Source organism: Lissotriton helveticus, chromosome 4_1, assembly GCF_964261635.1.
Source record: "Lissotriton helveticus chromosome 4_1, aLisHel1.1, whole genome shotgun sequence".
Lineage (NCBI taxonomy): Eukaryota > Metazoa > Chordata > Amphibia > Caudata > Salamandridae > Lissotriton > Lissotriton helveticus.
Window position 1 is genome coordinate 1,174,731,000 of NC_136063.1, and position 26,380 is coordinate 1,174,757,379.

Genomic DNA, 26,380 nt, shown 5'->3' on the forward strand with positions numbered 1-26,380 from the left:
CCTATGAATATTTGGCCAGGTCTTTGACCTTAACGTGTACAGCTTTGCTGAGGGGGTATGGGAATAGTTCCAAATTGTCGGTGTGCTGTGGGCTGACCCCCCCATTACCCCTTCTGTGTGTGGACAGTATGGATCTGTCCCAGTGTATTATTATTTACTCCAGACAAGATGGAAGAGTGGGCACAAGACCCTGAGGAGTATTATGGTGGAGAGGAGGAAGTTGGAGATGGACAGCAGGAGGCTGTTCTAGAGGACAATATTGTTGAGGCCTTGGATGCCTCAGTCCAGGCTTCAGTAAATAAAGCCATGGAAACTAAAGTTCCTCAAACGGTGCAGCAAGCACTAGCTGTGGCACTTCGTCCGATCAGGAAGCAACTGGAAGGGTTTGCCAAACGTCATGGATATGACAAGCCAAAGAAACAGAAGAAGGAACAGGCCTCTTCCTCAGCCACTACCTCGCAGCCCCAGGTTCAAACTCAGGAGCAATGGCCACACTCTCAGACACTAGCGTCTTTACCAGCGTCAGGTATGGGGGACCACCCTTATTCAGGCGGGAAGGCAAAGGCTAAGCGCCCAATTCAAGTGGCTACAGATACCACTATTACCAATACAGATACATACACTGATACCTCAGAGGAGCCCCCTCCTCCGAAGAAAGCCAAGGTGGCCCCTACGGCGGCGACAGACAAGGCTAGCACTCCGTTTAATTTTGATCCTTCAGACATTGTGCACCCCAGGTCATCAGACTGGGTTCCACCCCCTGCCGTGTCTTCGTATCTTTACGACAATCTAAGTAAGGGTTTCTCCAGAGAAGTCCGTAGTCGTTTAAAGTCAGAGTGTCCCCGCCCAGACCTGCCAGACAGTGTGGCGGAAACTCCGGAAATTGATGCCAGTATGTTGACCTTCTTGAAAAAATTCTCAAAAGACCCCAAACGTGGACTTGATCGTGCTTGGCGGGGTTGCCAAGACAAAATGCTCGACGTGGTGGGTCCATTGGCAAAGATACTAGAGATGGCTCTGGCGGCCAAAGAAGGCGCTACACCAGTTGACCCGGACATATTGGCGGGCTGGACTCAGCGCGCCATCTGCCTCATCGACAATGCGAACTGTGCGATATCCACAGAAAGACGCAAGTCCTTACTACTCCGGATGGACAGTAACTTGGCGGAACTAGCAGAGGCAGAACCAGGCCCCCTGGCCAATGGCCATTTGTTCTGAGATCGATTCATAAAGGATGTGTCCAAATACGTTGGAACATTCACTGCTTTGGACAAAGCTCAGAGCGGTATTAAGCGAGCCCTCACCCAGGGTGTTTTCAACAGGGCCGGACGAGGCGGGGGCCGCTCGTCGGGCCGAGGCTACCAACAAGGCTCCCAGAGAGGTGATTATGGCCGAGGAAGAGGAGAGTGGGATTCCACCCGTGGTGGTACCTTTTACCCGTCTCGCAGAGGCTTCAACAGAGGCCGTTTCCAGTCGGGAAACAACAGGGCAAATTTCAAATCCCAGCAAAAGACAGGTGAGTGTAACAGATCTCTCTCTGCTTCCACTGGGGGGTCGCACACAACATTGTCTTTCACAATGGCAAGCCTTGACCCAGGATGCCTGGGTTCTGCAGACTGTACAGGGGTTTCAGCTGGAATTTTATTCCCATCCGACACAGGTGTCCTTTCCCCGTCCTCTCCATTTTTCCCAACAAGATCTCAGTTTCATAGACAAAGAAATTGCAGACTTGCTGCAGAAGCACGCTATTGTGCAATGCCACAACGCAACTCGCGGTTTCTGCAGCAACGTCTTTATTGTTCAAAAGAAGGGAGGTGGCAACAGGCTAGTGCTCAACCTCAAGGATTTCAACCAGTATCTTACGTACAACCATTTCAAAATGGAAGGTATTCACCTGTTGGCAGACTTACTACAGAGCGGAGACTGGTTAGTCCGTCTAGACCTCAAAGACGCCCATCTGTCCATACCAATTTTTCCTCCACACCACAGGTTCCTGCAGTTCCTTTGGAACGGCCAGTGTTACGAATATTGGCTCTTCCTTTCGGGCTCTCCTCGGCTCCCTGGTGCTTCACCAAAGTGATGAAACCGGTGGTGGCTCACCTCAGAGAGAGAGGAATCAGACTTATAATTTACCTAGACGACATACTGATCATGGCGCAGAGCCAGTCCACGCTTCGCCAACACTTAGACAGGACGATGTCGCTGCTGCAGAGCTTAGGTTTTGTTATCAATCAGAAGAAGTCGGTGACGGTTCCGACACAGGTGATAGACTTTCTGGGGTTCACCATAGACTCACAGGCGGCCCAATTGTGCCTTCCGCAAGCGAAGTTGAGGGACTTAAAGAAAGAGATTCTGAAATTGCTGGACAGACAGACGGTTACACTCAGGGCGATTGCCAGAGTGGTAGGGATATTGGCCTCGTCCATTCAGGCGATATTCCCGGGCCCTCTTCACTACAGGGCTCTCCAACGCCTGAAGATCAAACATCTTCAGAGAGGTCTGTCGTACACGGACTCGGTTCCATTGTCGGAGGAGGTCCGGACCGAGTTACAGTGGTGGCTCGGACACGTAGAAGCCTGGAACGGCAGGGCGATCTTCGGATCCCAACCAGAGGTGGTAATAGAATCAGACGCCAGCAGATGGGGCTGGGGCGCGAGCTGCGGAGATCTTTCCACAGGCGGCAGATGGTCATCGCAAGAGCTAGATCTACACATAAACTGCTTAGAGCTGCTAGCGGGATCGTTTGCAATCCGCACGTTATCCCCGAGGCGGACATCTTGCTGTATCCTACTGCGTTTGGACAATGTGTCCGCAGTGAGATACATCAACAAGTTGGGCGGCACAAGGTCGTCACTTCTTGTTCAAATGGCCAAGGACTTTTGGTATTATTGAGAAACTATGTCAAGACATATTGAGTATAATGCATTCCCTGATAATGATAAAGTATGTGTTGTCAAATGTTTAAAAGCATATGAAGAATGTACAAAGGCCTTGAGGCCTCAAGGTTGTTCGCAATTATTGATTGCTTTACAAAAGCCGTTTAAACCTGTGGCGGCGGCCACTATTGCTAGATGGCTTTGCTTCATAATGAAGGAAGCGGGTATAGATATTCAGATCTTTGGTGCTCATTCAGTGAGAGGCGCTATGGCGTCTAAGTCTTATGGCTTAGGATTTAGTCTTCAAGACATCATGAGATGTGCGGATTGGTCTTCTGAATCCACATTTAAGACGTTTTATTACAAGCCGGTGGGAGATATTACTTCTGTGGTTTTTAAAGAGCGTTAAACTAGCATAATCTGAAGCCTCCGGTCCTGTAATAGAATCAAAAATTTGCTAGCATTCGCGCCAAGAATTTTCAATTCTATTAAGGACACGGAGGCGAGGATTATCCCACCCGGCTTTATTTTACAGTAAATAAGCTTACCCACCCAGTTATGCAATCATTACGGTGGTATGTTTCCTTTCTTTCAGGATCAGATAAGAAGTCTGATTAAGCGACGACGGACGACAGGACGTTTGGCCTGAAACCTTGTTTCTTCCACGTTGGAGGAGTTATTCATTGTTCAAGTTTTTGTTGGACTTAGTTCGCCTCAAAGAAAGAGGATGATGGGAGCACACAAGGGGTTCTTATGGACTATGGGGGCGTGCCTATACTCATGTGTACTCATGGGAAATGTAGTTTGTTTCACTGTTATTTATGAAAATATTCATTTTCATTGGCTGCTGTGTTTATTGCAGTAAAGAATGAGAAGCTTCCAGTACAATATACTCAGGTCCGTAGCTTTGGGGTGTGGGGGGTTGTTTGGGGCGTTACACCGCCCTAGCAAATGTGTTTTCTGGTAAATAGTTTAGCGCATGTGTTTTTCAGTCGGGTATGGTGAGGTGTCTGTCGGATTTCACTGGGAATTGTGCCATACGCAAATAAACAACAAGAGAGTCAGGGTAAATGGGTCACTCCTGTACCCCTTAAATAGCTATTCAACAACAAAAGGAGAAGAAGAATTGTTCCATACGCACACATAAAAACACACACACACTCTCGACTCTCCCTCCCTGTTCTAAGTCTTCAAAAATGTTGGTTATTTGACAAAATATTGCGTTTTCTCTCACTTCGTACCCCTACCAATCCTCATTCGTCTCTTTCCCCTGCACCTTTAGCCCCTCTCATACACCCTGCTTGTTGTATTATGTATTTTAATATCATATGCTAGTGTGATTGTAGGACAATGCGACTCACGAAGGGCAAGCTCCAGGGGGCCCCCTCATAAAAGAGTCCTCACTGGAGAGCTCCTGTTTGAGTCCAGAGGGGGCCCCAGCAAGGAACTTGCAGGGGGGGAGCTCTTTCAAGTTTCATTAAGCCACTGCATATATGGTTGCAGGGCAGACACTGAGAGGGCCGAGGAGCCAGTTGAGGGCCCGTCTTTGGACACAGCCAAAGCCTTTGACTCTATTCAAAGGTGCAATACAAAAGGGGATGATGGACGGAGCATTTGAGCAAATCAAACACTCACCCCCAGTCAAATGATCTGGGTTTAATCCATCACCATTCTTTAGCTCACTCCGCCACCCCAGTTCAGACATGGCCATATGCAAATCAGTCTGACCCTGTGCTTCATGGGAACAGTCCAGCCCGAACTGCCAAAGCCATGTCTTCCCTGGACCGGAAACAAGCATCCTGGGACCGGTTTCTGGCATTGCAGCCGTCATCAGCCAGGCTAGCTTGAATCCAGTGGCAAAGTGAGCAAGGGACTCACGTCTGAGCATACCCTGCCAACTTAGGGCAAACAAAGCGATACAAAAGGGGATGATGGACGGAGCATTTGAGCAAATCAAACACTCACCCCCAGTCAAATGATCTGGGTTTAATCCATCACCATTCTTTAGCTCACTCCGCCACCCCAGTTCAGACATGGCCATATGCAAATCAGTCTGACCATGTGCCTCATGGGAACAGTCCTTGTGTGTTTTGCTGTTCACCCTATGTGGGAAGGGTATGCCCAGACGTGGGTCCCTAGCTCACTAAGCCACTGGAGTCAAGCTATCCTGGCTGAAGACAGCTGATAGCCAGAAACCGGTCCTAGGATGCTTTGATTCCGGTCCAGGAAAGACATGGCTTGGCAGTTCGGGCTGGACTGTTCCCATGAGGCACAGGGTCGACTGATTTGCATATGGCCATGTCTGAACTGGGGTGGCTTGGTGAACAAAATAATGATGGATTAAACCCTGATCTGTGACTGGGGGGTGAATGTTTTGCCACTGTGCAACATTCCGTCCATCATCTTGTGTGTTTTTCTTTTCTAAGGTGCTACATGTTTGCTGTCTTGGTAGACATGAAATTTGGTCTAAACATAAGGCATGACTTATATAAGGTTCCATTGGCCAGGGTTATGGTGAATAGCGTTGTGTCCGAATCCTTCCATCTCACAAAGGGCACAAGACAGGATTGCACCTTATCCCCTTCCATCTTTGCCCTGGCGATGAAGCCTCTGGAGTCCTGGGTAATGTTGCATTGGTTCAGGGACCTTGGTCCCTGGGCCAGTGCAACATTACCCAGGACTCCAGATGGAAAAGGGAATCTCACACTTTGTGGACACATTCTTTATGTTGAAAAACCAGAGGAGACTATAGATAGACTGTTGCAGATCAATGGAATTTTCGGGCAATATTCTTTTTTCCTTATTATATGGGGGAAATCTGTACTTTATCTGCTGTCGGCCTGGACCCCAAGTTAGGCACTGCGATGCCCGGTGACTGGAAACCGCTTGGTCTTTAAATATCTGGCATCTACATTACACATGACCAGAAAGAATTATTCAACTGTAATCAAGACTGGAAGCTCAAATAATTCTGCAAGGATGTGAGATGCTGGAGGAGATTGCATCTTCCCAACTAGGATTTGTGACTCTGTTCAAGATGATTGAGCAGCTGTGGTTTTTATACTATATCCAAAACATACCCTATTAAGTTCCAGGGGATCTTTTATGGAGAGCGAAGGCTGCAGTGTGCTCACCTTTATGGGACAAGGGCCACAGCAAATATGGGTGCAAACACTGACTGCTGGGGCCATTGGGGGTATAGCGCTGTCAGGCCTCAGAATTACTACAAGGCAACTAGTAGCTGCTAAGGAATGGTTTTTCTCACCACAGGTGGAGCCCTCTCTTGGAGTGGACAGGCATGCACTGAGACGCCAGTATTACCTTCCAGCCTTGTACAGCAGACAGTTGTCCCGGAACTATCGCAGGGATTGAAAATGGCAACTCAACTACTGGGATGGAGCGAACGTCTGAGAAAAGATATCCCCCTGGGGGATTCAACCTTCATTGAGGGAGGTTGGGCAATGGAAGGGTTTAAAAAATGGGACTTTATATGAATCACCGAGCTCGAGAATGTCTGGACCAAACAGTGCTCCTGTCCCTTGAAACACTTATAGAAGAGTATAGATTGGCAGATAACAAGTTATTCTGATATCTGAACACAGGCATGCTCTTATGGTGCATCTCCCGGACACCACGCAACTTGAGGAGAGCTCTCCGCTTTGAGGTATGGTGCTTTGTGAAACCCTTGTGAAAAAGGCGCTTTCTTCCAGAAATAGAAAGAATATCAATAATTCAGAAGACACCCTGAGCAGGCTTAGCGAGAAATGGGGTGCAGACTTGATGGAAAATGGAAATAAGGACAGGGAGGAGCCTCTGCAGTGGCTCAAAGGTCAGCCACCCGATTAGTTCAAATTAAGATCCTACACAGAATCTATTATACTAGAACGCATACGCTGAGATCTGACAAGGCTGTCTCCACTGTGTGCCTCAGGGGCTGTGGTCAAACAGGTACTTATCTTCATATGCTATGGTCTTGTCCCTGTTTGGCATACATTTACATTTTGGAGGGACTAAATTAATGAGTGTTCCATTAGGGCCGAACACAGGTCTTCTTCTACTGAGTATTTGGAATTAGGAGACCCCTCCTAAATAAGGGAAATTGTTCTGCAGTATGGACTTAATGGTTGCCAAGTACGATGTCACAACTATGGGAGACAGGGAATCTACCTGTCATAGACGCAAGGAAGGCAGACACAAACTGGTACATAGCAGCTGAAAAATACATCTATGAGGGTAGTGGGTACCCACAAAAATATGATACAGTGGGAGGCCCACGGTGGGCTTACAGACTCATTATGCGAATAAAGCATGGAAATGGAACGCCCAGAGAAGTCATGTATAAGGTATGAACGACCTCACCTGTGTTTCATTGTCTCACTGATGCTGTCAAGTGTATTTAAATCCTCTTGACTAACCGAATACATATGCTGATGGACATTATTCATGTGCTTCTTAATATTGGGTAACAGTGACTGCGATGAGTTGTTTGTTTTGATGCTTATGCAAATCAATGAAGATTAAAAAAAAGAATAATACTTATACTGTCACTAATAAGAAGAACAACGTGTTTCATATATCACTCCATACAGCTCTGTAATAGCTTCTCAGAACTTTAATAACCAAATAACTGTTGATTCTTTAACCTGGTTTAGCATACTGCACTCCAGCCGCTTCTACACACTATACATTACAGGAGTTTCTATTACCCAATCTAATAAGCCCTGGAGAGGTAGCCAGACATAATGTCAATACCATATTCCACCCACTGTCCTTTAGACACCATCAGTTAATTATTTAGATCCCTCAAATCACATCTTGCAGCTCTCACTACAAAGTCGCTTAATGTCTTCTTACCCAAAGTTATCCAGCTGACTATTTGATTTAAGATGGGCAGTCCCTGCTTTTGGTCGAGGTTGGCATGCGTATTGTTCACAACAAATATGGAAAGAGCCAGGTTCAGCATCTGAAAAATGTAAAGAATAGAAAATGTTAGAAAGATACAAATATCAGTAGCAGGAGCACTAGTTCATTACTCTTCTTGTACTTAAGCCATCTGAATGTTAGTACATTCTGTCAAGAGCAACCAAATGGCAAACAATACAAAATCATGTAGAACACTTATAGAACTGTAAACTAAGCTAGAGAGATAGCTCAGTGGGATTATACATTCACTATAAAAGCTCTATGATTAACCGCAACCTGGAGATTTATATCCTGGAAGACCACCTCAGCGTTTCATCTTTCCATGATCGAACAATGAGTACACCTGAGGTGGGTGATAACAGCAAACATTATCAGATGCTTCTCTTTGGAGGAAGGACTATAGAAGCTTGCATTATTAACTTTAGTAGTCTTCGTATCAGTATTATGTCTGGCGTTTATTTGGACATCTATATTAGTTCATGTTACACCACAAATTATGATCTCAGAATTTCTCAACTTTTAAGACTATTATCTACTTCTGTTTTGAAATCCAATAATAAAAGAAAAACCATTATCATACATTCCGCAGTTACTACAATACTTCACCGACCTACTTATTCACTTCTTTCTGGCATATTACGACGCTCTGTCCCAATTTCATACCAGATGGTCTTTACTCTAGACAGATGGAAACTTCCTGATTGCTCAAAGTGGATGTGCTTTTGTTCTCACTTATGCAAAGTACATTGTAAATAGGTGGTTGAATTTTCAGGAAGCACCTGAGTTGTCGTGCCCTTGATCAATGGCCTAAACACCTTCAGGCAACAAGAGACCCTGGATGTCTACGTAATACAAATGGCCTCCCATACAAGGGGTGAAGCATCTGATACCACTGGCCGGGGTTGGCAGAATGGCCGTCACATGTCAGATGCTGTTCATCAGGATGTCTCTTCAGAAAACGTTGATGTTGTCCAAAAGGCAGCCCCACTGCTGAACCCATCAAAGGCTTCATTTCTACTGAAGATCTCACACGTGCTACCGAACAGAAAGCACCAACTGGATACAGGAGGCTAGAAGGCTTAGCAGCATCACATGTGTTGAGGCTGGAAGAACAGCATTTGGCCAAAACATAGGGATCATGGCCTGAATGTTTCCGGCACACTGTCCAAGATGGCTCCAGCGAAGGGTTGGCACTGTGAGGGTGAAATTTTAAGCAGTTGACAGGAAACCCCAATTTGAACAGCTGCAACACCGCCCTCTGCCGGTGGCATGAGACGAGCCGAGGCAAGCCCACCCTTCACAGCAATTTGTTGAGGTATGGGAATATTTGTATTGCCGAGATGGACTGAAGATATGGACAAGGCTTCATAAAGACCTAAGGGGCTGATATGAGTCCAAAAGAAAGGACCGTATATTGATAGTGAGTAGATGATATAGCTGTGATTAAAGTATTTTATGTGGAATTGCATTTCAAGCACATTAAAGTAAATGTCATGCAGATTGAGGGACACCATCCAGTCCTCGGATTCCAAGGGCAGCAAGACTTGAGCAAGGGTCATCACTATGAGTTTCTCCTTTCAGAGGAACGAGTTATGTACTCTTGCATCCACCACATGACTCTCTCTTTTTTGAGCCCCACAAAGTAACAGGAGTAACACCTGTGCACCCTTTCACATCAGGCACTATCTAGGGTGAGCACTTGGCGAGCAAGATCAACATTTCCTTGGAGAGAATTTGAGCAGCAGCCATAGAAAAAGGAGAGAAGGCAGGAGGTATGTGGGAAGGAACATCCAGAAAGGGCAAGGAATATACAGGACATACTGGTCCAGAGTTATTTAACACTAGTGAGTCAGAAAATGACAGACTAGGCCTCCCACTGGGTTCTCGTGTCCATCCAAGGGCACTTCAAAGAGATTTTGGTATGGTGCCATGCAGAGAGGAAGAGGCAGATTGTTCCTCCTGCAGACTTTTTCCCTTCACACCGCCTTTGGCCTTGAAAGCCCGGAAATTCTGCACAGGCTGTTGGATCGGCTTTAGAGGTTGTCACTGATAGAAAGCCCCTGGAGTAGCTTTGAAACTTCCATTACTCTTGATACTACTTGGGAGGCCAGGCCTAGAGAACCTGCTTTTGTACCAATTAGCTCAAACGTTTCCAAAGCGGAATCAGCCTTCAGGCCAAAAAAAAGGAACCATCAAAGGTACTGTTTGTCAAGGAAGTCAGGACGTCTCCAGCAAATCCGGTACAGTGCATGTCTGTGGATCATAAAATTGTTTCTAATAGCATAGGCAATCGAAAATCTGTGGAATCCAGGCCACATTCAAAGATTTACTTTGGTGTGTCTTGCCTTTCCTGAACAATTTGTACAGTTAGCAAGAGCGCCTACTGGTACTACTTTCTGCTTAGTTTGGTCCGTGTCTGAGTAAACAGTACTTTAAACCCACTTGCGTTGAGCGCCTTTTAGCGAAGAAAAGGCTGGTATACATTACGGCGTGCTAGGGCTGACTCGATTTTGCTGTGCAGCAGTATTTTGGCCATGAACTATGATTCACAGCGCCCCCAAACTCTGGTGTGCCTGGAAAGACAGTCACTATCTTGGCTCTTTGGGCATACTTTCATTTACTTGTGGCTCTTGGCACCCTTTGCTAGGCAGTGAAAAAGAAATGTATGTCCCTTAGGGAGAAAGATTAACTCAGATTCACTCAGGCAACTCTTCAGTTGCATACAAACAACCCCGAACAACAGGGAGTGCACATATATTCAAGACACTCAACCGAAACACCACCAAGCCCAAGAATGTAGTGGCAGAGTCTTTATTTATAAAACCTTAAAAACCAATTCCTGTTATAGGTACCACAATGTTTAATTAAAAACTTGAATTGTCTGACAATTCTAACAAAGCAAAGACTCTGATACACATTAAAAACATTTCATATTGTACACAGTATGTCCAAAATACATTTGAGACCTACTTAATCCATATATTGTGACACATATACATTCAAATATAACAAAGTTGTCAATTAAAATCAAACATTTGAAACAAAAATATACAATAATAAATCAAGAAAATTCTTTCTAGTGAAAGAATTGTAAAAACCTAGTAGGGAGACCCTATTGCACAGTGTAGAGGGATACTGTTACAAAGCCTGATCCAACTTATTGCATAGAACTCATATCTTTGTTGCTGTCCATCACTGTTTTTGCAACCTCCTTTCTCGTAGTTTGATTCAATAATAAACACATTGTCGACGCGTTTAAGTGGTCTTGGCATTATGGGCCCACCTTCCTCAGGATCAAAAAGATTTATATGGGTTAAAAAACCTCCCTTTTGGAGAGACTGTCAATCCCGGAATTGAGTTTGAAGGAGAAGGAGCAGTAATACCGATACAAGAGGAAAAGTGGATACGGGTTGTGGACAAACACCCAACTCGACTACCCAGACTCGTAGTAGGTGGGCCCTCTGCTGGCAACATTAGCCTAATCTACATCGTAGAGAACAAATGTACAGCAATTTCTCCCGGTTATTTTGATTCCGGGATTGACAGCTCATTCTACTAGATGACAGCGTGGGGATTTATATATTTCTAGTCTCTCCAAAAGGGAGGTTTTTAACAATTATAAATCTTTTTGATCCTGAGGAAGGTGGGGCCCATAGTGCCGAGACCGCCGCCATCGTGGGGCGTTGTCGGATGGCACCGTCGGTGAGCCTAGGGTCGCGGTGTGAGATGAAGGTGGTGCTCATCACGGTACTAGCAGGTCACGGTGCAAGCAGCGGCGTCGTCGTTGCTGAAGCGCAGTCGTCGGCTGACGAGCGGGAGTCGATGGGGCTGGCGACGGTGCTTCGTGTGACTTACGAGCGGTGCCTTCGAACCATGTGGCAAGCAGCTGCGTTGATTTTGGCGTGGAGCGGCGGCAGGGAGGCCAAGGCGTCCTCGTGAAGCAAGACTGTGCGGAGTGCGGTGCCCACAGGTCGCGGTGTGAGCAGCGGCTTGGGGGCGGCATCATGTCGGTGAGACCAACCGCAATGCGGTGTTGCGGCGGTGCTCTCTGCGGTTCCAAGGCTTCGGCGTGAAGCGAGGCAGTGCAGAGTGCGGTGCCCACAGGTCGCGGTGCAAGCAGCGGCTCGGTGGCGGCATCGACAGGCGTCGTCGGTGAGGCCAAGATTGCGGTGCAGCGTTGAGGCAGTGCCCTCTGCGGTCATCGAGTTGCTTCTCCTCTGATACAGCACAAAACAAGCCCGGCTGAAGACGGCTGTAATGCCAGAAACCGGTCCTGGGAAGCTTGATTCCGGTCCAGGGAAGACATGGCTTGGCAGTTCGGGCTGGACTGTTCCCATGAGGCACAGGGTCAGACTGATTTGCATATGGCCATGTCTGAACTGGGGTGGTGGAGTGAGCTAAAGAATGGGGATGGATTAAACCCAGATCAGTTGACTGGGGGTGAGTGTTTGTATTGTCAACACTCCGTCCATCATCACCTTTGGTTTTTCTTTACAGCACAAAACACACAGTCCCCAGTGCTGCAGGCAGAAGAGCTTGAAGTCTTTGCTGTTCCTGAAACTTCCTGAACAGGGGGGCAGCTCTACTTCAAGCCCTTGGAGAGACTCACAAAATAGGTTGCAGAAAGTCCAGTCCAGGCCTTTCACTGCCCAAGACAGAAGCAGCCACTGCAGGTCAGCCCAGCAAAGCACACAGCAAAGTGGTAGTTCCTCCCCACAGCTTCTCAAGCTCTTCTTCTTGGCAGTCTTCTTGATCAAGATGAGTTCTAAAGTTCAGGGGTCTGGGCCCCAGTATTTGTATCCAAAAATCCTTTTATCCGCTAGGCAGAGGGTGTGGTGTCTGTGCCCAGCCAGAACCAGTTCTGCCTTCTCTGGTGTGAATTCCTGGCAGGGGGTGGAGACGGCATTGTCAGAGGCAGACCAGGCCCTTTGAGGTGCAAAGAAATCTCCTCCCCCTTCCCCCACTGCAGCCCAGGTCTATTCAGCCTTTTCCTGACCCTACCTAGACTATCTGGAGCCCTCCTGCTCCCCAGCCTTCAGTCATCCGAAACCCAGACGGGCAATCCACATTCCAGCAGAGGCACACACGATGACTGAGCAAGAAAATACTTACTTTCTAAAAGTGGTATTTTCAAACACAGAATGTAAAAATCACCTTCACTAAAAGATGTATTTTAACATTCTGAGTTCAGGCATACTAAACTCGAATTTCTACCTTGTTCCCTGGGTCAGTTTAGGATTATAAGATGTTATAATCAAACTGCCAATTCTGGCCTATGAGAACAGATAGCCTTGCAATAGTGAAAAACTAAATTGGCTGTTATTCACTATCAGGACATGCCACACACACCTGCATGTACTACCTTTCACATACACTGCACCCTGCCCACAGGGGTACCTTGGACATTCCTTAGAGGTGACTGACATGTAGAAAAGGGAAGGTTTAGGACCTGGCAAGTGTGTGCACTGGCCAAGTCGACATGGCAGTTACAAACTGCCCACAGACTCTGCAATGGCAGGTCTGAGGTACCTTTTCAAGGCTACTCACGTAGGTGGTACAATCAGTGCTGCAGACCCACGAGTAGCATTTGATTCACAGGCCCTGGCAAACTCAGTGCACTTTACTAGGGATTAACAAGTAAATCAAATATCCAATCGTGGAAACACCAATCCATAACACAATTGACACAGAGAGTGCCTGCACTTTACCACTGATCAGCAGTGCGAAAAGTGCGCAGAAACGTTACGCCAGCAAAAACAGAGTCAAAACCGGGAGGTCAAAAGGCAAAAATTCAGGGGAAACACGCCAAAAGATGCCAAGTCTAACATCCTCTTTCTGTCCTTTACCTCCTCGTCCTCTCCATTTTGCAAGACAAGAGACCACACTTATTCAACTAAAGGTTCAAGAACCCCTGGTGAAAAGGGCAATACATCATTCCAACCAACACCCCTCCAGATTTCTACGCAATCTGTTTCTGGTTCAAGAGCAGAATGGGGGTCAGAGCCCAGTGATCGATATGCAGAAATTCAATGAGTGGCTGGTTTACCACCACTTCAAGATAGAGGGCATGCACCTCCTTCATAACTGACTGGATGGTCCAGCTGGCCCTCAGAGATGCTTATCTCACGGCCCGATCTTTCCTCCACATCGCCTGTTTTTTTCAGTTCCAGTGGCAAGGACAAACTTCCGATTTCAGCTCGTTACCTTTCGGCCTCTCTTTGTCGCCCTGGTGTTTCACCAAGGGGCTCAAGCCAGAATATAGAACGCTTGAGGGTGTCCAGAGTATGCATGATATTGTATTTGGACGATATGCTTTTCATGGAGCAATGTACGCATGCTTTGTCACTTCATCTAGTGATGGCAGTGTATCAGTCTCAGTCTCGGGTTTATTATCAACCAAGAGAAGTCAAGTGTCTCCCCTTCTCGCTCCATCACATTCCTGGGGATTGTGATTAATTCAGTAGAGACAACGCTGAGCCTTCTCTCCAGGAAGATGGCCAAAATACGATGCTACGAGTTGAGGAGAACACTAGTGAAACAAAAGACCTCCCTGTGTCAGATCGCCAGGGTGTTAGGCCTAATGTCATCCTACTTTCAGGCCATTTTCCCAGGGAACCTACACTTTCAGGCCTTCCAGCAACTGAAAAAGTCTCACCTTTGCCAGGTCTCATCTACTCCCAGTACGTTCCCCTGTCAGAAGAGGACAAAGAGGAGGTCGAGTGGTGGCTCTCCCACATAGAGGTGTGGAATAGCCGCATCATTTTCAGCTCCCAACTGGATCCAGTGATCATGTCTGATGTCAGCGGATCATGTTGGGGAGCTCGTTGTGGGTGTTACACCACTGGGTGCGGATGGTCCGCTGCAGATCAGTATCTACATATTAACTGCTTGGAGCTGATAGCGAGTTCCTTCACAGTCAAAAGTTGGACCAGAGACCAGGGATCAATCTTGCGCCCTCCTGAAGATGGAAAATGAGGTGGAAGTCTGTGACATCAACCATCTGGGGGGTACGTGGTCCAGAGCCCTCTCGGGTCTGGCCAAGAACTTTAGGGAGTACTGCCTGGAGCACCACGTTTCGGTGACAGCAGAACATCTCTGAGGTTCAGCCAACCAAGTTAAGATCAGCAGTCTCAAACTCTCCAAGATTCAAGCCTGTGGCTACTATTTCCGTCGATATTTTGAGCCATTTGGGTCCTTTGGGGCCGATTTGCGATCGACTTATTTGTATCCAGACTCGACCACCAGCTTCCCCGGTACTTCAGTTGGAGACCAGACATGGGAGTGGTAGCGACCGATGCCTTCCTCCAGGATTGGTCGATGGAACAGGCTTATGCGTTTCCCCCTTTGCCATGATCATGTAGTTGATAGCTCAGGTGCACAGCCAGAGGGAGGCTCTGGTAGTGATCTCCTCGGAGTGGAAGTCGCAAATATGGTTTCCAGTTCTGATGGAACGTTCCTGGGTTTCTTCGTTCCGTCTATCCCAAAATCCACATATCCTGAGCGATTCCTCCAGGAATCTCCATCATCTAGTTACGAAAGGCAACCTCCGGCTTGTGGCGTGGAGGATTACAGGTCTCAATGGCAAGTCCCTGGAGTTTCGAGAGAAGCATCAGGCCTCCTCTCACTAGCATGGGCAGACATTACAGTGAGGAGGTATCGATTGGCCTGGTCTTGATGGATGGTTTGGTGTCTGCAATGGGGTTTGGATCCCATTGGGGCAGTCTTCATCCACAGCCTCAATTTCTTTGCCTCCTTAGCTTCAGATGGACTGGCTTATAGATTGGTCAATACATTCAGAACGGAAAGTTCTGAAGACCATGTCATGATTGCCGGTCTGCAAGTTGGGGAACATCCCATGGTTAAGAAACTGCTGCGGAGCATTTTATTGTCTATTCCATCAAAGCCTAGGTACTCAGTCCTTTGGGACGTTAATAAGGTTTTAAACCTCCTTTACTCGTGGCCAAGTAACATGTGCCTCTCCTGCAAACAGTTGTCGGCCAAGCTTGCCATCTGTTTGTGCTTAATTTCCTGCAGAAGGGTGTCGGATGTCAGAGCCAGGACCTTTACACTGGACGGTGTTGCATTTCATGTTACTTAACAGACTAAATATCAGCTTTTCTTGACTTGCCCACATTGTGCATCGTACGATGTATCAAAGCCTATTAGAACATGAGGAAAGGAGCTTTGTCCTCCCGGGAAGAAGCAACTGTTGATCGCCCCAAGGAAGCCTTTCAAGGCACTCTAATCACAGACCATCGCGCGATGGGTGCGGTAAATAATGCAAGATGCGAGTATTAATACTAAGATTTTTGGGGCACACTCTACCCGAGGAGTGATGGCCTTAAAAGTCTTTGCTCTTGGAGCTTGCTTGGTGGATATTTTGAACCAGCAGACTAGACATTGGATTCGACGGTTATGACGCTTTTTTTCAAACCAGTCTCCTCCACTGAGGCTCTGGGGGTGGATACGTTTTAAACTGGCATAATCCTCACCTCCGAGTCCTGCCATAGAATGAAAAGTTTCCTAGCTATTGTAATGGAAAGTTTCAGTTCTATAAGGATTTGGAGGAGAGGATTATCCCACCTTCTGATGAATCATGACCCACCCGGGTTATTGGATCTGCTTATAGATGTAAGTAATGTTTTTCCATTTCAATGGGTAATAATATTACAGGATGGTTCATTGTACTGCGCCTGTTAATGATTCGCTTGTTCTAGGCTTATGCTGTCACTATTTCTCTGGTGAGCTATATCCCGAGGTTAACAAGGGCTCTCTAAATTACCCGAACGGAGTCCTCCAAACAGGAGTGAAACTTCCACAGTCGGCTTGTTCGCTGGAAGAAAGAGGGCAATAGAAGAGGGACAGCACCTTTTACAGATACTCGCAATGCCTGATTGGTTATGGACTTGTTTCTTTGCAACAGCAATTATCCCTGAGGTTATGGGAACTGAAGTTCTCTGTTGACATGTTAATATGGCTGCTCAATTAATAAATGAAGAAAGTATAGCAGAATTCTCGCCTCCGAGTCCTTAACAGAATTGAAATTTTCCGTCTTTCTGTACATAGCTAGGAAGTATTTTATTCTTACATAAACTCACATTGAGCAACACTCATATGTCATGAGCTGCAAACGCAGAATATGCTGTAAAAGCAACACATCTGTCAGAAAAATTGAAAGTAGCATCAAAAAAATCGTTGGTGGCCTGTCGCGCGTTCTTTTTTTAGCAAATGGACACCTAGGTGGCATGTTCCGGAAAATGCCACGTTTGTTTCCTTTTGTGCTCTACTGCAATTTAGCTGTGAGTAATTGACAGTGACAGAGTTACTGCTATTTCCCAAGGAATAGGGCAATCAAATTCTAGTTTTCTTTTTTGCTTTGAACAATACAGAACAAAACGACTTTATCTGAAGTGGTCGGCGTGATTTTCCTGTTCTGGTCTCCCACTGATTACAAAGGCGGGAAACATGGTTGCTCACTACCAGCAGAGAACATGGTTTATTTGGAGCGCTTGCATACCGTGGTGCCATTCGTAGGAAGGTGGCACCAACCATAAGCGCAAGAAAATTAAATATTAGCTTGGTACAAGTGCATAAAATACTCAATGTGCCCTGCTCTACCATGCCAATACAAGCCTAATTTAGATCAGTTTGATCTCTCCAAAAATAAAATCGGAGAAGTATGTTATTAAAAATACAATGTAAAGCGTGCTTTAGTTGCACACTAGTAAAAGCCTTAATAAAAAGCTTATGACGAGATGTCATAGAAGGGGCTTGGGACTTGGATATGGAATTGGCTCTACACCCCAATACCTGTTTTCACTTTAGAAAAAACAAGGCCAGAGTAAAACTGAAGTTTGGGCTACTTGTGGATTTACAAATATTCGCCTTCAAGCAAAAGTAAAAATACAAATAAAATCGCATGAAGGCATTTACAGAAATGATCACTCTGGAACAAACCAAGAAGAATTTGAGCTCAACTCAAACACATCCCTTTTGCATTCCTGTGGTTACGAAACTCACGAAACAACGTAAACATGGGTTAAAGGTCAGAAGGCTAAAGGCTGGTGCCCATCAGTAAAGTGTAAGAGCTGAGTGAGCCTCTTTATGCATGGTTTGGCAGCACAGCTGTGAGCAAGTCAAGTAAGTAATCAGTTCTTTAAACTGTACACACTGGCACCAAAGATCCATATGAGGCACTGCTTTCTTAGTCCCAAGCTTTGGAACACGTTACCAGGCAAAATGCAAAACATTCAAGAGCATATACACTTTAGCAGAGAGTTAAAAACATGGATATTCCAAAGAAAACGACATCATCCGACAATCCTGAGACACAACCAGGAATGATATTAGCACCTTCAAAATACATTCTACAGTTTACCATGCACAGAAATGCAACAGCTCACTGCTTTCTATTTCTAGGTACGATTTGAAAGGCTGACTAATGGACATTATATAGTAATGTCATTTCATGTGAAGAACTATTCTGGCCCACACTGATACTAATACCACAACACTAAGCAGTCACTAAGCTGATACTGTAGTTCACATATGCTGCATTCTCCCTTTCACCTATGCCTGCTCGGGACTATAAACGTTAAACATAATATCTTAGAATGGACAACCAGCAAAGTTGACAACGAACATAAGAAATACCATAACTGGACCTGCAAAGCTGCTAAAAAACTGATAGCTTACTGAAAAACAAACTGCACGACCCTTTCTCTCATGCCTTCCTCCGTCACATTGCTAAGCCTGCTTCTTCTCCTACACCTATCCCTCCTTGTAATATCCTGTAATGGTCATCCTTCAAAGCCCTGTCTGTCACAGATATTGCCGACATTCTCAACTCCCTCAAACCCACTTACCAGAAAGGTGATATTTTACTCTCATCCTACAGCTCTCTCCGGGGAAGCTCTTTCACCTCTGCTCACCACTGTTAACTTCCTCAATCAAGACATCTTCCCAGAAGCTCTCAAGACAGGCCAGATCCTCCCACTACTAAAGAAACCTACATCTGACCCAGATGACCTCTAAAACTTCAGGACTATCACTCACCTACACTTCATTGGCAAGGTCACTATTAAAGCAGTCTGCACTCAACTCCAAGTTCAAAATAATGCTTATCATCTCCTGTAGGACTGCTAATCAGCTTCAGATCACGATGCAGCATGCACCACTACCTTACACATCACAAACAACATCCTCCTGACCACAGGAGATGACCCCTGTCACCTAAGATGTTGTTGTCTTCGAGGTGGCATGTCAGCTGTATGTTGGCGATTTTCTCGATGACCTTCGCCGGGAAGGGGAGCAGGGAGATGGGCCGGAAGTTCTTGAGGTCTTTGGGGTCCGCCTTGGGCTTCTTGAGGAGGGCGTTGATTTCGGCGTGCTTCCAGCTTTCCGGGAATGTTGCTGAGTCGAAGGAGATGTTGATGACCTTCAGTAGTTGGGGGCTATCACCTCTGAGTCTCCCAGGGTTCAATACTCTCTCCTGGCATCTTCAATCACTACATGGTGCCCCTTGGGGATTTATTCACAGATAACAACATCAAGATTCACCACTATGCCAATGATAAATAACTCTTCCTGAAAGTCTCCACACATCCAATACCTAAGACACTGCCTGCACCTCATCTAGACTTAAATGTCCAGAGCCAACCTCAAATTAAACCAAAATAAGACAGAATTCCTTTTTTTTGCCAAAACAAAGAGCTGGAAATATTATGAACAGCCTCTCAATGACCTGAACCTACAACCTCACCATCAGTAAATGCCAGGTCACTTGTATTCTTTTTGGGCACCATCCTAACCTTTAAGAAATACACTGCCAAAAAACAAAGATGGTGTGATACCAGCTCTCACTGTTAAAGATAGTAAAACAGTTTCTTCCAGAAAGCGACTTCAAAACGGCTGTTGAAGGACTTGTACACTTGCATCTGAATGGTAATTACATCCTATTCAAAGGACTCCTAGACTCCACACTGGCACATCCAAGGCTGGTCTCATCCAGGGTCGGAACAAATATGATTCCATTAACCCCATACTGATGGAACCCCCTTGGATCCCCTTGCCAGCCCACATAATCCTCAAACGAGCTGCTTCATTTACAAAGCATCATGACCTGCATCCCTGCTTATCTTGTAGACAAGATCACCATTTCTGGTAGTTCTCTGCACACCCACAGCAAGACCACCATCCAACTAAGGTTCTCATTCCCAAGTTGCATAGTACTGGGGAGATGATAGAATTGCATATAATTTTACAATTTTTATGCTGTTATTGTTCGTGCTTGGAGCAGGCTGCTTCTGGTTGGGGTGGAGGGTGAAGGGCAGTTTGGTGGAGGAGGGAGGGAATAAGAATTTGTTTTCTGGTGGGGAGCTCTGTGTGCACCTCAGTGTCACAAAAAAGGGGAAATGATGCTTGGCGGCTGCTGTTGCCCAGGACGTATGTGATTTTAGTGTTCAGACTTACCACATCTGGTTCTTCCACACACTGAAAAAATGGGTGTGGTAAAACCGACTCATTTGGAATCTGGTGGAACAGAATTCCATGCAGTATTTCGGCTCCACATGACTCGTAATTGGGCCTAAGAATTGTGAAAAGGTATGAACTAGGCAGCAAACCTTTTACATCTATGCACACGTGATCTGCAACAACATCCCAGTATCCACAATGACCCCTTCAACGCTGCTCCGATTTAGGAAGGTGAAGAAGACACACGTATGTAAAGAACAGTGTCTCACAATGCAGTAATAATGCAATAACCAGCAATCTCCCTGCTCTTTGACTTTATGCTTGCCTTTGACCCTGTACCGTGCTTTGCTGTGTTTTTGGCTAGGTTTGCTTTATACGAATATCACATGCATATATACATTTGAGGTGAAAGTATGTATTAGAGCTTGTAAAGCAGGTTTTATTTCATTTCTTCTGATTTTCCCATTGCACCATTGTCTTTCCACATGGAATCCCTTCTTAAAAGCTTCTACACATAAAGGAGATTTCTCTTTTTGATATTTATTTTATTTTTAGGGTTTTTGTACAGCACTGAAGGCACCATCAAAGAGTTCCAGGGAGTGGAGTGGGAGGAGAAGAGATATGGTTGGTGCAGTCATATTCCTTGGTTTGGTAAAGCAACATGCATTGTATCCAAACACACTAAAGGGAGTGTTGGGAGGTAGAGATTGTACAGATAGTGGTTCTTGCTCTTCAGTTAGTTCTGGTGCCCTGAGGCTCTCAGAGGAGACAATGTCATACAACATCAGGAACAGATATGTAAAGGAATGAGGTTCCACAGGGGGGTGGCTTCTAGTAATGGACGCTTCAGCGATAAATGATGTTCGATTTCTAAAGTCAAGTTTCATTCCTTCTGTAAAAGAGTATCATCTAGTCTAATGCAAAAGGTATACCAGCCAATGTATACTTTGCAGGATATCTAGAGAATTATTCCAATCCAAATCTAATGAATCCCTTAAAAAATGTCCATATTTTGAGGAGGTTTGAGTTTTGCTGAATTACTCCTAAATTATGCGGTATATCTATTGAGGTGTATGGTAACAGGACGGACGCTCTACCCCGTGACCTTGCCCCAGAAGCTCTTCATTGCCCGAAAATTTCCCACACGTGCCAAAATGGGGCGTACGAAGGGTAAACAACCTGACATGCCATCAGTAGACGTACAGAGTTTTGGGGACTCTTTGACTCGGTCTCTCAATCATCCTCCATAAGCTGTGTTCCTCCGACGAATCTCGTACCTGCTCCTGATAAGTTGGACCAAATACTGCAGGAAATAAGAGACTCATGTCAATCTCTTGAACAACAACTCAGCACTCTTACCACTGGCTTTAGCCTTTTACGTGCCGATTACACCAAACTGTCTGATGTAGTTAAGGGCCATACACAAACTCTGTCGGAACTAGTACCACAGCATAGCAAACATACAGATCAGTTAATACAAATGCAAAAGCAATTGACCACCCTGCCTGACAGGGCTGAAGATGCGGAGGGTAGAGCCAGATGCAATAACGTTTGCATTATTGGTATGCCCGAACGTTCAGAAGCCCCCAACGCGACCCAATTTGTTGAAAATTGGCTAAAGGAGCACATAGCCCCGGTAAGCCTTTCTGCCTTTTTCTGTGTTGAGAGAGCGCACCAGATCCCCACAGACCGTCAAGTGACACGAATGCCGCCCAGGCCATTAATTGCTCGTATTATGAATATCAGAGACCAGGATTTTTTGGCTCCTAAAGGCTAGAGACAATGCTCCAATACAATATGAGAATGCCCGAATCACTCTCTATCAGGACTATACTGTCAAGTTTCAATGTCAACGAGCATCCTACCAGCCACTCAAGTGGAAACTCCAAGCTCTCAACCTGAAGTATGCCCTACTGTTCCCCGCTCAACTTAAAATTATACATAATCAGGAGTCTCACTTTTTTGAATGCCCTGAAACGGCAAATGATTGGCAAGAGTCTACCCTTTCTTCCCAGGTACTGGACACTATGGATTAACAACTGTGGCGTGTCCCTGCATGGACAACTAAAGCTTGACCCCGACACAACAGACCGCCGCGAAAAACCTCCACTCAGAAACCACCCCCGGAACAGACCCTGCTTGAACAGGAGTCGGCAATACTGACGCCGCCTCAATGCGCGATACTACCTAGATACCGTCTCTGGTACAGTCAGATGATAACCTGATGCCTTCAGACTCCAAAAGCAACAATATTTTATTCCCCTCAATCACTACACAGATTGTTAAAGACCTATTTGGGTAAAGCTGCAATAGAGAGGCACATGATGGACTGTTATGATTAAAGAACTGACCCAGCCGGATAGTGGGAATTAAGATATTGTCAATGTATAAATACTTAGTTCTCTTACCCCCCTGCATTTCTGTTACATTTTTTTAATTATGCTATAGGGTCCCGCCATGAGGGTAGCTCCGTCTGGACCTATAAAGTCATGCACGGTATAGGAACCACCCCCCCTGCAGTTACTGCATTGTATAACCGTTTGGAATTTGTATGTTATGGGGAAATTTGGACCAACATAGTTTAACTGTTGGCCCTAGTATTGGGCTTTGTAGTTTATTGGGGGTTTACATGTTCTTGGTTTACCCTATTCTATACAATAGGATGTATCTTTCGTGCCTCCCTAGGGTTTGTTTTTGTGTGTGTTTGATGAAAAATGGCTGTGTTGGGTAAATACAAAATATTGACATGGAATGTGCGGGGAATGGGATCGGTTCACAAGCATCACCGTATTTATGCCCAACTGAATAGAAGGAAAGTGCAAAAAGCCTTTATTCAAGAAACACGCCTCACCAACTCGGAAGTGCCCAAAATGCGGAAGTGGAAAGGCCAAATATTTAATACTTCATACTTAGCCTTCGCTAGGGGGTCCCCCCTCGACCCTCTGCCCCCAAAAATCTGGAAAGGTTTCGGAACAGAACTCTTCGGCACCCTGCGTAGGATCTGCAACCAATCCCTGGGTTGCGGACTCGTGCCGACTCCTTGGAATCAGGCTCTCATCACCCCGCTGCTGAAAAAACCCTCCTTGAACCCCGAATGTTTATCTAACTATCGGCCTATCTCCCTCTTGCCTTTCCCGGCGAAAGTCACCGAACGCTGGGTGAGTTCCTGTCTCTCTAAACACCTGGAGCAGAATCACATCCTGGACGATATTCAATTTGGCTTTCGTCCAGCCCATGGCACCGAAACAGCTGTCCTGACAGCCATGGAAGATCTTCGTATGCGTGCAGACAGGGGCCAGGCAGTAGCTTTGATCTTGCTGGACCTGTCTGCCGCATTCGACACGGTCAACCACGGGATTCTGCTGGAGAGACTAGGAGAGGCTGGGATTGATGGTACGGCTGTGCTCTGGTTCCATTCATACCTGCGGGACAGGAAGCAGGCTGTGTCCCTTCCCCCATTCCAATCCGCCTTCGTCTCAGTGCCCCATGGGGTGCCCCAGGGCTCATCCATCAGCCCCATTCTTTTTAACGTGTACCTTAAGCCCTTGGTCACGTTAATAAAGTCCCACAGGTTAAAAGCTATTAACTATGCGGATGATACCCAGCTCATCCTCTCTTGGGAGGGGGAAGAATCGATTCCTCTATCATCGTTTCACGACTGCCTGAGAGATACGGCTGGTTGGCTGCACAAAAACTCCCTGCAATTCAACTCCTCCAAAACTGAGGTTCTGTTTTGCGCTGGAAGCCAAATCCCACGACTGTTTCCAACCGATTTTTGGCCCCCGGAAGCACCGGAAAAACCACAGCCGGTCACCACGGTTCGAAACCTGGGTGTCATGATGAACAACAAGTTCAGTCTGGAAACCCAGGTTGCAAAAACAGTGGGGACCTGCTCAGCCTTACTGCGCTCTTTGCGCAAGATCATGCCACTCCTCCCCGCACAAGCGCGAGCGTTAATAGTCAGGTGTACTATTCTTAGTCGCCTTGACTATTGTAACGCACTGCTACTCAAGTCTCCAGCGGTGCTACTGGACCGACTCCAAAAAGTTCAGTCGGCCGCCGCCAAACTAGCCCTTGGCTGGACCAGGAGATCCTCTACCACTGCGGCCTTAGCCGAGCTGCATTGGCTCCCTCTAAAGCAGCGAGTGGCCTTCAAAGCTCTCTGCCTTGTTTTTAAGGCATTGCACGGAGTCGGACCCAGACCTTTGCAGGCAATGTTTACCTGGTACACCCCCACCAGAACCCTCCGTTCTGCCTCAGTCTGCCTTGTTACAGTACCGAGATTCAACAAAGTTAGGACTGGGGGTAGATGCTCCAGAGTCGCAGCTGCAAAACTGTGGAACAGACTGCCCCTTGACATCCGCCAAATATCGCAACTCCTTCCCTTCCGAAAACGTATCAAAACTTGGCTTTTCCCCTAATTCCACTCACTTGCTACCCGTCTTCAGTCTCCTCACTTGAGGAGAATTTCTCCAGCGCCAGGATACCTGCAAGGTGACAGCAGCGCTATATAAATGTTCTAAATAAAATAAATAAATAAATAAAAATTTATATGGCTCAGACATGGGGTGCCATTTGTTCTTGTGGACCAGCGTATAGCTACAGCTGGATGTTATGTATTACTACAGGGCAGGCTGGATGGTATGCCAATAGCTCTAGGCAGTGTCTATGCCCCTAATTATGAGCAAAATGCCTACCTCACTAGCCTGAATGCAGTCCTATCGGACTGGGCTGTATATCCGTGGGTCCTTGGAGGGGATTATAACCCTATTTTAGACATCCACCTAGATCACTCCCACCCCCGGTCCGGGGAGCTGTATCCACTAAAAATGCGGACTTTCTTCAGGCTTGGGCTGCAGGATGGACACAGCAGGACGCGTGGCACCTACAACATCATGCTAGCAGGGAATACTCATTCTACTCCCCCCCCCACATCAATTGCACACCAGACTAGACAGGGAATTCTGCTCAACGTCCTTGATACCCCAGATTTCTGACTCCACATACCTTGGTAAAACCCTCTCTGACCACAATCTACTTGAATAACATCTTGAATGGGGGAGGGTGCCATCCCCGGTCCCGACTTGGAGGCTATGGCCACAAACCCTGGAGGACTCAGTCTTCCGGGATAAATTAAACACTGCCCTAACTAATTATTTTATTAAAAAACGATAACTCAGCATCTTCCCGTCTAGTTGAATGGAATGCCTTTAAATCAGTGATCAGGGGCACGGTAATAGGGAGGTCCCTGGAAGTCCGACAGGAAACGAATAAAAACATAACTATGGTAGAAGACACCCTTAATAAGTTGGAAACTGAAGCTATTGCTGACCCAAATAAACGGACCCAGTTACAGGAAGCCAGAATCCAGCATGCCGAACTCTTAGAACAGCTTCGCCGGATAGATTACAGTACAAATATCAAATGCATTCATAAAGAGGTGGATAAGTCGGGTACACTTCTGGCGCGTATTTAACGCAATGCTGCCCCCCCCCCCCAGCCCCGATAATAGAAATAACTCTTCCTGATGGTACGGTTGTGCTTACTCAAGCGGAAATTAACCTTGCATTTTGTGCCTACTACAAAGAACTCTATAGCTCTCCTCCTGGTACTTCGCATGACAACATATCCTTCCTTCTGAATGCCCTCACATATCCTAAATTGACAACTGCTGCACTAAAAGATTTGGGGGCCCCTATCACTAAAACTGACATAAAAGAAGCAATCAGGGACCTTCCCCGAAATAAAACTCCAGGGTTGGATGGACTGCCTGCTGAGTTTTACTTGACATATGCGAATACAATGGCCCCGTGCCTGGAGAAGTTATAAAAGACAGCTTATGAGATGCGCACCCTTCCACTAACTACAATGCAAGCATTAGTTACGTCCCTCCCTAAACCAAATAGGGACTCTCGTGACATGTTGGGTTATTGCTCCCTTTCATTACTACCCACCGAGTATTAAATACTCAGTAAAATACTAGCCAAGCGCCTCCTCCCTTACCTTTCCAAACTAATCCACATTGAGCAATGCGGTTTTGTGCCTGGTCGCAACACCTCCTTAAATGTTAGACGTCTCCATTATATACTGAACTCTGCTGCGGACCT

At 46.2% G+C, this 26,380-nt stretch overlaps 1 protein-coding gene across 2 annotated transcripts in view; it reads right to left on the minus strand.

Annotated features, from left to right (window-relative positions):
• PIGN (phosphatidylinositol glycan anchor biosynthesis class N) overlaps positions 1-26,380 on the minus strand; it is a 1,090,233-nt gene that overhangs the window by 343,912 nt on the left and 719,941 nt on the right. For both annotated transcript variants that reach the window (XM_078687755.1, XM_078687756.1), the window contains one exon: positions 7,731-7,839. In XM_078687755.1, coding sequence (XP_078543881.1) covers positions 7,731-7,839 — 109 coding nt within the window. The remainder of the gene's footprint in view (positions 1-7,730; positions 7,840-26,380) is intronic.